General features: G+C 35.6%; 1 protein-coding gene across 3 annotated transcripts in view; it reads left to right on the forward strand.

The window, feature by feature from the left end:
• Positions 1–14,964, forward strand: part of LOC114134562 (probable palmitoyltransferase ZDHHC14) — a 48,757-nt gene that overhangs the window by 23,502 nt on the left and 10,291 nt on the right. For all 3 annotated transcript variants that reach the window (XM_028001254.1, XM_028001255.1, XM_028001256.1), the window contains exons 4-6: positions 4,992–5,144; positions 9,920–10,057; positions 12,091–12,139. In XM_028001254.1, the coding sequence (XP_027857055.1) occupies positions 4,992–5,144; positions 9,920–10,057; positions 12,091–12,139 (340 nt within the window). The remainder of the gene's footprint in view (positions 1–4,991; positions 5,145–9,919; positions 10,058–12,090; positions 12,140–14,964) is intronic.

Raw genomic sequence — 14,964 nt, forward strand, 5'->3', positions numbered from 1 at the left:
CTTGTTGGATTTAAAAGCCTTGTAGGTCTAAATCTTGAATTTGCCCTGGCTGGATTTTTGAGACCACAGCACAGATGCATTAACGTGGTTGACTTTGAGTCATCTGTGTGTGTAAGAACTAAATGTCATGTATTTTTTACAAGACTTTTATTTATAAGGAAATTTCAGTGACGTAAAATATCAAGAAAATATTGATTCAATTATTTAATACGTATGATGTACAGTATGATGTATTTGAAGTGTGTTCATTTTTAATACTATGGCTTGCATCTAATAAATATTACATTGGTCCAATAACAGAGGATTTTTGTTACAGACATGTTGCAACCATTTCATTGGGTTGGTAAATCATAACATAATAGCCAACACTGAGTTGATTTGAGTTATGTGGCCAGTTGAATTGCCATGTAACGAATATGTGTTGATCACAAATTTTATTGATGTCAAAGTTTATTTTAGTCAGTCACCTGACTGTATCCTGTTCTTTTGAGCCTTGCATGAAAAATTAGTAAAATATTTCAGTTAGAATAAATCATTGACTTCATGATGATCTCACATGAGCCTCTCAGTAACTGGGCATATGGGGATGTATGTAGTGTTTAATGCTTGTGCAATAATGATTAATAATTAATGTTTATTTCCACCACCACTGAGATCCCTTTACTTTATAATGGCACATAGCAATCAATGTCCACCTCACTTTCCTTTAACAGGAAAGTTAAAGGAAACCTCACTTTCCTTTAGTACATACAATTTATGTACTAAAGGAACATACTTGGCTAAATTATAACTTTAAAATATAAATATTGAAGACTAGGGCTTCTTCAGCTGCTAAAAGTAATGTCTGATTAATTGACATGATTATAAAGAAATTATGCTTTTCTGCAGCTTTCTTGTGCAAAACCTTTTCATCTTAGTTGAAAACTTGTATACACTGTATTCTTCACTCAATTTTTATGGAAGGAAATTTTTTTATCATAAATCAAAGTTGTGAATTAAAGCCTGCTTCACTAAAAGTTGAATTCCATTCTCAGGGTTGTTGATGCCTCTTGGTGGGACAGGGCCACAATGCAACATTGTTGTGGGATGGAAGACGAGGCTTTAAATACTTGACTTCTATTATAAGCATTTTTGAAAGAAACGTAATGCTGAACATTTTGTAGTACTTTAAGAGGGGTGTTTTATTCTCAATGAGAAAAATGCCATTTTCAATTCAAAAGCTCATTTGGGATTTCTTGACTGAGATGAAGTTTCATCATCAGGCACAATATTATTTTGCATAGATACCGGTACATCAATAATCCTTTAATTTTAAATGATTGCTGACACTCTTTATCAGCCATTTTACAGTCTTGAAAGTGCATGAGTAAGAAATAGCTGTTTTCTTTTTCACTCCTTTTCTTCTGTGTTGTTGGATTTGCAGTGACAGGAACATGAAAAAGATGGACTGAAAAGGGAATATTGTTTGGGACAGAGCAGCTGCTGGGGGAAGCATAAGAATAGAGCTTTCACTGTAGAGCTGTTTAAGTAAAAACTTGTTAGAAAAATTTTCCTGGTCTAGACTGAAAGGATATGCTTATCAGCAAATACTCTCTAAACCAGCCATTTTATCTTTGAGCAAGACACATCTAAATTTATTTAAGCTGAAACACAAAGTATACCTGCTGTAAACATCATATATATTAGCTGAGACATTTTTCATATGTTAGTCTTCTCATCCTTCTTTTATCCAGATGTTCTGCATGAAGCCACCTTCACTGGCATCCTTTTTAGAACAAAATGCCCCTTCCCTCTGGTCTAATGACTGAACTGAGACTTCATGGTCTCAGTTAAGACATTTCTCCCTGGAGACCTTGTGGACCAGAGGACGACAATTCTGACTCTGTACTATTCTGGACAGAAGGTTCTCACCGATGTTGGGTTTATTTATGCCATCTTTCTTTTCATTCTGTCTTAAATATAATGAGATTTGTGTATATATTTATCCCATCTTGTACTAACAGGTGCTTTAAGGTGCCTTATATTTGGTAAATTGGGTTTAAAATATAAACTGTACCCAACAAGCTGGCTGGTTCAGACAGCAATTAGTTGATGATTTACTATGTTGAAAATCTGTAAAAAATCAGCTTTTTTGTTTAATAAACTATCACCTCTGAAAAGAATGCTCAGTTTCAGGAGCTTTTATAAATGCTACCTTTTTTGTATGCAGTGTGGGCACATCAGCGCAAGCACAGAAAAATCTAATTAGCTCAGCAAACAGTAATCAGGAATCCTCATGGAAAAACAATGAAATAAAATGGCATCCCACAAGCTTTGCACTGTGGCAACTGTTCAGCAAAACTTTATCTTTTTTTCTAACCTGCTCAGTTTTTATTATTAGTAGACACCTCCAGCTGAATGAGAAATACCTTTCATGAGTGTAAGGGGAAATCTTAGCGCGAGGATATTTAATTAAAATAGGCATGTAGGTTTTTAGGCATTTTGTGGAATCACAATGAGACCAATGGGCAGCATATATACTGGTAGCAATCCTGTATGACTAAGTTTAGATATTTAGATCTAGTTGTGTGTCTCAAAATAATGATAAACTTGAGAATAGATGGCTTAATTATTATTGTTTTAATCTTACATTTTTGCAGGTCCCTTGTATTCAGCAACATAACAAAATAGTGAATGTAACTATGGTAGTAGGAAAGTGGAGTTGTGGTTACTATGAAGTCCTTGGTACAATTTATTTACATGACAGTGTATGGAAAGGAAAAGAAAAGCATTTCTGTTGCTCGGTCAAAGTCCAGCCTTCAATGTTGCATAAGGTCTCAACATGATTGATGTAATTTAATTAGCTAAAGCCATTGTTAATTATACTGTTAATGCCACTGGAACAACATTCCTTTACAATGTGAGGATTAAGGTAAGACGGAAGACAATAGTTTCATGTTAAGGCTGCTTAGAGGGTGTATGGTGAATTTAGTCTTTTTAAAACAGCAGGAATTTAGCAAGGCTGTTAAATTGCCAAATAAAAAAGAAAATTTAAGTTGTCTTGTTTATGAGATTGCATCCGAATCCTATGAGATGTGACCCTGTAATGATGATTGTGCTTATGAGTGGGTATGCCATGAGCGTGCATATACAAGTGCTGTTACATCACTCTCCATTGTAACTTGGCCTTGTTTTTTAGCTTCAAGCTCTTAGACCTGGCCCGTCTCTAGGGAATCTCCCTCTAGGCACTGATGTAAGGCTAAACTATTGCTGCCCGGATAGCTAAGTGTACAAATGGCTTTGTTCAGGAAAAAAGCTACTTTGACACCCCCGCTTTCACACTACTTCACTGCATGTGGACTGTTTGCCCAAGGAGTACAACAGTAAGGTTCATGCTGTAGATTTGCAGAAATTAGAAAACTTGACCTTCTAAGCCTTATTGTATGCAGAGCATTTATTTTATAAGGTTATCAGGTGGTGGTGTGCAATTTTACTTTTTGGTGGCTACTTTATCAGCACATGTATATATTGAATATTCTACTCAATTGTACAATATTTATTACCAGAAAATCTTAATAATTTAAACTTTAACAATTAATATAAACCCTCATTTATTCTGCCTTCAAGTGATGTGTTTTCCTTGTTTCGGGTCCTGAATTCACATCACTCAAAATCACATTGTGTATGTTAAATATTTCCATTTCAAATTAAAAATCAAATTGAACCACACATATTACTGTGCATGAATTACCTGTTAGGGTCATTTGATATAAAACTGGCAGAAACGGATGGCTTTGTTTCCAGTGTGTATATTGGTACAGTAAAAAAAAAAAATATCATAAAAAATTTTAATATTTTTTTTGCTGTTCCTTTCAGAAAGTTAAACATGTATTCAAAATTCATTCAAGAATTTATAGACAGCTTTGTGTTGGGCTAGAACATAAAATTGTATTGAGATTCGCAGTCGCAACAGGACAAAATGTGGACGACTTCAAGGGACATTAATATTTCTGAAAGAAATTGGTTTTTGGTTTGGTTTTACATTGGTATAATAACCCAAACATGGTCATCTCCTAGCAGGAGCTGTGAAAGCAGATCCTCCAAATTGCTCTCAAGTTTGTCATTATTGTCCCTCTGAATGTTCTGAGGGCAGGCAATCGGAGCGGAGGAGAGAAGAGAGCATGTTGTAGGCATTCCTCACAATAGGGGCACATTCAATAGAAGCTGAATTTCCAATGCTCTCTTTTAGAAATGTCAAACACCCACATAAGCTTTGCAGTCCCTACCTCCCCACTAATACACACACACATATTCTACTTTAAAGACACAGGCTTCACCGGGATCTCAAATTTATCTTCCTACACACACTATTTCCTTCTTTCTCTATAAGAGTTCTCTGAGGAGGCACAACAGTGGTAGGATACATGCTCTAGTTTTTATCTCATAAAAAATTACTGTCATTGCTTTCATCCTTGCTGTTTAGCCTCTCACAACTGCTTTCTTAGTCCTAAAATCATTCACAGCAGCTTCTTAAGGGGTTATAGAGTGATGTTTCAGTTATTATATTTCTAACTGATGCTAGTGTTACCTGAACCAGCATTATAGGTTTAAAACGGAGCCAGATAATCGGTGCATACCGCTCAGTAAAAAAAAAAAAAAGCTTTAATGGAGAAGCCATCCATCCTAACAGTCTGAATAGAGGCCCCCCGCCCCTTCCCTCAGCTCAGTCCTCAAGCACATCCAGGAGTCCCCACTGGGACTCCATCCCAGTTTTGAGATGTGATGTTGCTTTTGGTTCTTTTGGTTTTGGTTCTTTCAAAAGCTCACCCGTCGGGGAAATTATTGTTGATCTGTCAATCAGCATCACACCTCTACATCATAGGAAAATTTTAAAATTAGGTGTTACTTGTGTCCCACAAAAATATTCATGCACACATTAAAGCCTCATGCACCGAGCTCTGCACGGATTCTCATGCCTTTCTTTGGTTCCCTCTTTCTTTTCTCTTGCCCAGATGTGGCCAACGGCACCACAGGCTACAGGCCTCCTCCCAGGACCAAAGAGGTTGTCATCAATGGCCAAACAGTCAAGTTAAAGTATTGCTTCACATGCAAAATCTTCAGACCACCACGTGCCTCCCACTGCAGCCTCTGCGACAATTGTGTGGGTGAGTTATGGCGTTTTCTAAGTTTTAGCTGGAAATTTTAGTCCTGCATGCTTTTAGCATGCAAGTGCATGTTCTCTGTAGTTTGGAATTTGTATCACACTTCCAAAGAAAAGTCAAGAAATTAATTTTCTCCACTTGGAACATAAACATTAATCATAAAAGTTAAATGAAAAGTTCTCTTTAAAAAATAGTTGTGGAAAGAAACCAAACAAATTTATAAAAACAAAATTCCATTTGTTCTTTTTGTTTTTTTACATGGAAATGAAGGTCATTGTTTATGCAGTAAAAATATGCTCTTGCTCTTTAGTTTCTCTTAAATGTTTCACATTCAACAACTCCTGTTAGAAATTTATTGGAAGTACTCAATAGTTTTAGTGGACAATTTGTTTCTATGTGGTGTCTGGTCAATTTAGTTAGCTTTTTCTCTACATAAAATAATTTTAAAACTTTTTGTGTTGACAAAGGTTATCTTTATTTGATATTTAGCAGTTTTTGATTGGATACTTTTGCTAAGTTTACCAAAAAAAAAAAAAAAAAATCACAGATCTGATGGGTGAAATATTTTATTTCATAATGGAGTACAGTATGTGGACGGAGACCACTGTGACTTCACAATGATTTTGGAAAGATTGTCACTTGAAGTCAAACTAAATATCTGGAATATGACGCAGACCTGCTTGGAAAAGGGCATCAATTGAAAACTTGTTTACTGAAATTATACTCAGTTCATCCCTCAATTGAATGGAAAAACAGTCTTCATAAAAAAGAGAAAATGTAAAGATTCATTTTCTTTTTTATTTAATAAAACACTATGCAAAAGATGTGTTAAAAGAAAGAGTTATCAGAAGCCTCATTGGTCAGGGCTTCCCACTCTTTAGAGTCAGGTCTGTGTTTCATTGTCTGTTTCCCTGTTAGAGCAGTTGGGCAACATTTGAGACAAAGATAAAGAGCCTATAAAAGAAAACGATGAAAAGATGGTAATCAGACAGTTTGTGCACACTGGGAGAAATGAAGGAAGGACGATTTCACAAAGATGGAAGAACAGCTGACAGGCAATTTATATTCTTACATAAAGTTATATTTTATGAATATTGTAAGCAGATGATTCATGTCTAACAAAAAGAACCAATGAGACATGGCTGTTCTATTTCATTTATTTTTTTTAAGATGAGACAGAGCAGGAGGTTTGCATCCAGGCTGCGATGAATTGATTTCTGAAATGACATTGACAAAGACCTGCAGTGTTACAGTTGTGTGCTTTGTCTGCATTGTTTAAACACAAATTTAAATTTCCATGCATCCATTATCTAAACACACTTATCCCTGCAGCGACATCAGGGGGGCTGGAGCTCATCTCTAGCAGCCATTGGGCGAGAGGCGAGATACACATCTTGGACAAGTTGCCATGCCATTGTAGATTTTAGTTTGTGAATTGAAATAAATGCACGACACAGATTGGAGCATAATATTGCATCGATTCACAAGGAATGCCCTCTAAAGACATTTGCACACAAAAAACATACAATTTATATACACACAGTCAATTAAATCCAAACTTATACAAAGATTCAGATTCAACTTAAACTGCATTCCAATATTCACTCCTGGCTATTTAACAATGCAGTCAAGTTTAAATTATTATTTAAATTGGTTAAAACTTTTTTGTCTAAGGAAACCCTGCTGATTGCTGATCGAGCCACTGAATTTGCATCATTCACTCCTCCTGGGTGAGCATGTGGTGCGGAGTCTCTTGCACTGTGTTGCTGACTTTGCATCAATTCCTCACGCCAAATGTCGGAAAGGAAAACTCCCTTATAACAGGAAGAAACCTTCAGCAGAAGCTGGAGGGAAACAAAGCAGGAGAGTCTACCACAAATTTAGATTTAGATTATTTAGGTTGAGTGACACGGTTGAGGTTGAGTTTTCTGAAAATAACTTTTTAATCTATTAATAAGAAAAGCATTCCAGGCTGGTCACAAATATGTCTTTTCTTAACTCGTTAGCCTTAGTTTTAAAAAGTAATTATGCAATATAAAACCTGAATATAAACAAAACACAGATTTAAAAGAAATGACTGGAACCCTGTGTACAAGCCGTGTGTAATATTTTTTTATTTATAAAAGCTGGGATAATGACTGAAAAATAACTTTTGTGATCTGAAAGTTCATTATTTCCGTTTTTCGGTCCATGTACAAGCCGGGGAAAAAATTTCACAATTTCTGGTGGTAAATTTACTAAATTTCCTGAAGCTCAACAGAATCACCATTACAATTTTTAAAATGTTTGACAGGGACAAGATTAATAACAAAAATAGCAAAAAAGCAACAGTAGGTTGTAATCCGCAGGCCTTTGGGCAGAACTGAATTTAAATGGACAGTATATTGACTCTAATGGATTTATAAGCATGAGTGCAGAATCCCTGCAGAAAACTGTTCCCAGTAAACACATTCCATCTCTGAATCTAGAGCTACAAGTCTTAGCTCTGCCAGCCAAAGACAAATAGCACATATAAACAAAAACCAGACATGCAGCTGCCTTCTCAGGGCTAAATGTGAAAACTATTTTTAGACCATTTTGGAAATCCTGGACAGCATATCCGCTGGGTTGAAAAGAATAAAGAGAGATCCGGCTTGTTGTTAAAAGATCTGGGGTTTTTGTGGCCAATTTCTCATCTGTGATTTCAGATGTTCTGACCTGATGATGCAGTTTTTTTTTAACAGATTCTGGTGTTTTCTGGAACTAAAAATACAGCTTTGTGAAGATCACATTAAGGGTGAATGAATGTTTTCAGAAGAAAACTGTATACACCTGCAAAGCTCTGTGATTAACTTAGACTGCAGTTCAACCCTACCATGTCCTCTAACTTTAATTAGGATTATGAGGTGAAATAGTACTGATGCAGGTACAAGTGTTAAAATACGTGTTTTAAAAGTAAAATGTGTGTTTTTAGTTAAAAAGGCAGTAAATATTCTAACTCAGCAGTTTAAATCTTTTATTAAAATGTTTTCTTTTTATAAATTGCAATTTAAAAATGCTTATTTTTTTGTAGATTTCCCAAAAACTTTCACGCCTTCATTTCTAAACATGTAGTAACTGTAACATTTTATCAGCCTTAGGTCATGTGTCTCTAAATGGTTATCATTGAGAACAAGCGGGGTAATATTTCTTCTAAAAATTAAAGAGTTTTCTTGTTCCGATAAAAAAGTAAGGAATGTGTTTCTAAGTTTTTCTGCTTGTGGTGTTGTAAAAGCCAGAGGGATAACATGCTGTTAAATAAGTAAGAAGCCAAAATGGATATCCTCACCCCAGTGGCTGTCCAGGGTAATAACATGGAAGATTCACTGCCTTTTTATTAAGGTTCTTCTATCCCTTTGGGTATGATAGAAGAAGGTTATGGCATGCACAGAATTATGACATACTATTGCCTGTGTGGTTTAAACTGGCAGCTCTCTGTGTTTTTAAGTCTGGATGAATGCTGCTGCTTGTCTGAGTTAACAGAGGGTTGGAATTGAATAATTGATTTTAATGGTAATTTTATTGCTCTTTTGATGTGCTTCAGTTTGAGGACATTCATAGCCGCAATAAGCCCTTTGGGGGATTTGTGTAGTTATGTAAGCAGAAAATAAATGCATCAAAAGAATTCTGGTAAATAAATAGGAATATATTGCATTATTATGAAGCCATTTAGAGGCATTGTTTCCTTTTTAAAACCATATATTGCTACAGAGTAGTTTCAACATTCTTTATTAGATGTTTTTTGTTCTTTACCAACTATGATATAACGTTAACATAAAATGTTTATGGTTTCCAGAGAAAGTAGAAGAAGAATCTGACAATAAAAGCTTCACTTTCTCTTCTAGCTGCATTGGTCACTTCATAAAAACTCTGACAGACTGTCGCAATTAGCTTCGACTAGTTGTAGCTGTCCTTTCTCAGAGGAGGCTCCAGCTCCAGACGTGTTTCAGTCAGGCATTGATCAGCGGAGACAAAAGCAGGTCATTTCACCTCACTAAGCTAATAATGGATCTAATTAATTAGTTAAGTAGCTACCACTGAGCACGGCACGTAGTCTGCACTCAGAGATTAGACTGCGTTACTCGTGGGGATTAAATAACAACACCAAATACTTCTTTCTCAGAGTAATCAGTGAAATAAGAGCAATAAAATGGTTTAATGATTAAATAAAACATTGCTGATCTATAAAACACTACAGAAAATGTCTTTTCAGCTCAGTGGAATATTTTTAAACACTTTCTACCTGGTTTGTTATCATCTCTCATGTGGTCAAATATTCACAGATTGACGTACCAAGACTACCACTTCATTTGTTAAGTTGCGAAAGTGTTTGATTAACCATCTTGATTGTTTTATGGTGGTGTATTTTCTGTCCCGTGATAGCCACGCCAGTCAGCTTGTATTTGCTAAATTTAAAAAAAAAAATCCATTTTTGGCGTATATAATTTTTTTAATATATCTTTCTATTTATTTTCACAAACATTCACACTTATTCTTCAGATATTCAGACCAACTTGTCAATCTTAAACTTCTGTTATGTCTATCTCTAAGCCAAGATGGGGGCATCCCTGTCTCCAATCAGTGAAGCTTAATTTGCAGTAAGACTTTGGCTTACACAAATTCTCAGCAAGGGTTATATAACCATCTATAATCTTGTTTTTTCTTTTCTTTTCTTGTTTAAGCTTTGGATGGATCTCAAACTTCAGTGTTTTCATTGTGTCACCAATAACTTTCTGATCTCCCTCTCTGTGTCCTTGCAGAGCGTTTTGACCACCACTGTCCCTGGGTGGGAAACTGTGTGGGAAGGAGGAACTACCGTTTCTTCTACATGTTCATCCTTTCCCTCTCCTTCCTCACCATCTTCATCTTCGCCTTTGTCATCACACACATCATTTTAAGTAAGTAGCTCACTGGCACAGTGCAGACACACACTCTCCTCCTGACTGCGCTCTCAGAGTATTTCAAGCCAGCAGGTTGTAAGTGGGCGGTGTGAAAAGCTGCAGAGTTCTGGCTCGTTACCGGCCTTCCAGCTGGGAGCAGCCAGTTTACAGCTCAGTACATCGCCCTTTTTGGTTTTGTGGTTTTGAATCATACTTTATGGTGTAAAATTGATCTGAGGACGGAAAAAAAGAGCAAAAATAATAATAATAAACTCTTGAGAGCAATTACTGAGGAACTTATAGATTTACTCCCACTGGATCCCATGAGTCACAGCTCAGTCCTACATTTGTTATATATAGTTGTGATAAAACCTACCTAGTTTATCCACAACTCATGGGTAGTGAAGTATTAGTTGATGTTTAAATAGCGCTTAACTGATGGTTGATGATGTTTTTTAAGTATAAAATTGACCTTAAAGATGTCTCCTAAAACTGTCTCCTAAAGCTAGACTAAAGCTAAAGTATTTGCCTCCTTACAAATTTTCTCTGTTTGCTTTTCTTGCCGCAGGTAAAAGATTTATGGCTTTCAGATCATCAAACAGTTGTAAACACTGGTTTGATATATAAAGAGGAAAACACGTTCTAAGTAATTTTGGCACATTTTGTCAAAAGCTGAGTTCAGCTGAAGTAGACTAAAATATGATAAAAAGCCACAACATTGCCCAAATCCAGATTTATTCAAGAATGCAAGAGAAATAAAGTTATTACCTCTGTCAGACTGGAAGGAGTTTTAAGGTCCTTTAAAAAGATTTGGGACTTCGGCAAACCACACAGCAAAACATGATGCATAAAAGGTGAAAACTTGGAACAGTAATAAACTTTTCTAGATTCTGGAAATATTGAAACACAGATAATAGACTATTATATGTTGCAATACAGAAGTCTATTTTATCAAGCTCTTCATTAGTGTCTTTCTCTGAAGTGTATTCTTACTGGAGCAGGTTCTGTGCTCTAAATACCTTCCTTAAATCTGAGGAGAAAGTTTGGACAAGAGAAAATAGAGGAATTCAGTAGGAAGGAGACCTTTAAGATCCATCAAGTTCACACATAGCTGCCACAGTCATGCAGCTGAACAAGAGCCTGCCCGCTATTTAGGGCTACATCAATCCATCTGCTCTCAGTTTCCTCATGTTTTGGGTGATCGGCTGATACTTGCATCTAAAAGCGATGTTATCTACCTCTACAAAGGTGTGAATATTGGCCACTGTCCCTTTTTGCTCTGCCATGAGAGAGGGCTGACTGACAAATCCCACATCAGGCAACTTGCTGTAGAACTATGAAATCTGCTCTCTAGATGTTTTTCAATGAAATAAGACTGGACCAATGAAGGTGTATTGTGACTTGTATAACACCTGACAATGTCAGTTCTAAAAATAAAAACAAAAAACTGTAAAAGATGGAGAATATTAGAAAAAGAACATGATGGAGACAATCAAACCCTGGTGTTGGTCGTCTGAAGGTTTGGGTCTGCTTTACTGCTTCAGGCAACTTGCTGTAGAACTATAAATCCTGCTCTCTAGCAGAAAATCCTGCTGGAGTGTGTCAGTTCATAGATTTAAGGTCAAGTACTGCTGTATTATGCAGCAGAACAATGGTCCGAAGCAAGTCTGCATTTGAATGACTCTGGGGGAATAAAAACAAACAATTAAAAGTCAAAGCCTGGACTTAAATCTAATTAAGTAGTAATTGCACATGCTTGAACACCATTCAGTGTGGTTCAGTAAGAAGAATGTGCTAAAACACAGTGATGCAAAAGACTAACTAGCATTTCTTTGTGTTCACTCAGGTTAATTTTGTCTCATAAAAAATGTTTGATCTGAAACATGCAAGTGTGCTTTTTTACAGAACCAAAAATAGAAGAAATGTTTAGGGGGTAAATACTTACTGCTTCACAATACTATAAGTGAGCACTGCATCCAGAGCTTTTGCACATGCTCCAGAAAAGCAACTGCATTAAATGTCTCACAAAAAGTGCTTTTCTGTGTTCACAGGTTCATATCGAAAAGGATTCCTCACTGCACTTAAAGAAAGTCCTGCAAGATATCCTTTTGCCAAACCCTGAACAGTGTGAGCTGATAAATATTTGCTTTATAATAGTGATTTCTTTGATGTTTGATTATTGCCTTAATACTGCTAATTATAACACTTTTGGAAAAACGATTTTCTGCAGTTTCATAAATAAACCAAGCAACAAAGAAAATTCTAATCCACTGGAAAAAGGCCAGTAGAATGTTATTTTGCACTCAATGCAAAAAATATAAAGAAAGTGACTGATAGGATATATTTTTAATTATTGACTGTACTTTGCAGCAGTTTTTTTTCAGGTCTGAATATGGACATCAAACTGAATGCATTACAGTACAGTACATTTTGCCAATGCCATAAATAATTGGTTTTCCAGCTTCCACAGAATAAACATCATGGCTGTAGTATGATTAAGTTATCTTAAATTACATTATGACTTTAAACCCAGTCAGTCCCACAATCTGTCATAATCATTAAACATCAGTCTGCTACAGAAATTGTTGACCCTTTGATCTAGCAATCTGACATATTTACAGAGAAATGTGGAGATTTCCTTTTAATTTTCAGAATGGAATATATTTAAATTCAACAAAGGATAATTATACTTCGACTGAGAAAATAAGAATCAACAAGAAATTATTAATCCATTCTATTATTATTAGATTGTATTTATTATTAATTAAGTTAAAAAATAGAATGCCACCATAAGACCACAATAATAAAGACAGACCAAACTATTTAGACTCCAAAACTACAAGGTCAAATGAAAGTTTTATGATTAGAGAAGTAATGTCTAGAATATTCTCTAAACTGATGAAACATACAAAACTTTTCCCAAGAGCTTCAGGTTTTATTAGTGTGAATAAATAGGTTTTTTGGACACACATCTTTTTGTGATGTTAGTGGTCTTTATTGGCAGTGATCTTACAGGAAATGGGCAGAGAGAGAAATGGAAAAGACATGGAGCAGATGTCTGAGGGTCGGGAATCAAACCCCCTGATGACTGCTTTGAGGACTGGAACCCCCGCAGGCATCATTTTATGTCTAAATTCTGCATTTATTTAAGAAGGCAAATTAAAAAGGGAGATGACCGAGGCTTCAAAATAATTTGTTTCATCAGCTTTAAGCACCAGAACAGCAGGAATAGAACTGAAGAGTGATTTATATGACCTGAAATTGTTCTGTGGTCTCATTTACAGAAACATCTGTGCTGTGGTTCCCTCACTGCCATCTACAGCTTGACTAATGCGGAAATCTTGGTTCAAGCTGCTGCTTTTTCATTCAAAACTTCTGCCTGAGTCAGTAGTCTAGGTGTCTTTATGGTATCTCTCTTTACGGGTGGGATTGAGTTGGATTTAAAGGAAGCACACTAAGCACGTCCAGGGTACATGACACAGACGTGCAGTTTTATTCAAAAATAAATGCAGTGTCTGATGGAGATTGAGTCTTAAGATCTGGAGCTCTCAGGGGAGGAGACATCAGAAAGACCTGATCAGCCAATCAGGAGAGGGCTTGTGGCAAACAGAGCAATGCTTTGTTAAACAACCAATAATATATATTTTTCCCCTAAAATAATTTTAGATTCAGACTTCAAAGTTTAAAAATATCTATCATGACTGGAAACAACGTTCTGTCTTCACATTACTATATATTCTGTTTGTTTGACAGTCTGCAACATTTTTCTTTAAAAGTTGCAACAGATTTTGTTAATCTAAAACATCCTGAATTAAATTTATCTTATTAGATCTATTTTGGAGGATGCTACATACTGTATGTGGATGTTCTTTTCACCAGGATAAAATGCATGTGTTTTTTCTTGTATAACTTTGTTTCCATTTTAGTACCTACTACATTTATGGCAGAAATATGTAGCTTTGTCTACACCTTCATCATCTTTCTGATATACTTCCAGTTACTCTAAATCAAATTGCAATTAATTTTGCTTCTCTATTAACTGTATGCTGTTATACTGCCTGTTTGAACAACCTGCATCTGTTTATTGTTTTTCCATCTTACTAAAAACAAACACAAGCAACTCTGTTTTGTTTTCTTTAATTTTAAAATGACACTGATTTCATTAGCTTTTCTCTCTTAACAATAATATAAGACTTAATGCAACATTAAAGATGTTTTTTGTTAAACTTTGTGGGATCCAGACACTAATTGCAGCAAAGTTTCTCCTCATACCGTTTGAAATTGACTTTCAGCTGTTAATCGTTGCCATTTTAATTAAATCTTTGCCTGCTATTCTGTGGAAGTTTTATAAAAAGCTGTTTTGCCTTTAAATCAAAACAATAAAATATGCCAGGTTTATCCAGAACAAAAGAGATGAGGACTTTGATATATTTTTTTAATATAGGATGTAAAGGATGCCAGGTGTGCAAATTATTCACTCCTAATGACATACAGTAGACAGCATGTTTAAATATTTAAATATCCCCTTTCTCTGTTCTTGAGTGAGAACTTTTTCTGGCAGAGGGTTTGCTAACCTGATGATGTCCTGCCAAAGGAAAAATGACTGTTGTTAGTATCAGTGCAATTCTTTGTACCAATAAATTAGTGATGTGCTTTGACTTTGCTTGCAGGGAAGATATTGATGGGTGAAAAAAAAAAACAAGGTTAAAGATTAATTGAGTTTTGAAGGATTTTAAAGTACAGACTCTGTGAGTAACCACCTCTGGCACTTCTTTGAGACAATAAATTATGAAGTAGTACAATCTGAATCTTTGTGTGTTTTCAGAATAAAATACACTCTTACAGAGACTACCCTAAGATGTAGTACATGCCCGGCCTAAGGGGTCTTTGTCATTGAGTTCTGTTAATGTGAAATGATTTTCTCC

Source organism: Xiphophorus couchianus, chromosome 19 (genome assembly GCF_001444195.1).
Source record: "Xiphophorus couchianus chromosome 19, X_couchianus-1.0, whole genome shotgun sequence".
NCBI lineage: Eukaryota > Metazoa > Chordata > Actinopteri > Cyprinodontiformes > Poeciliidae > Xiphophorus > Xiphophorus couchianus.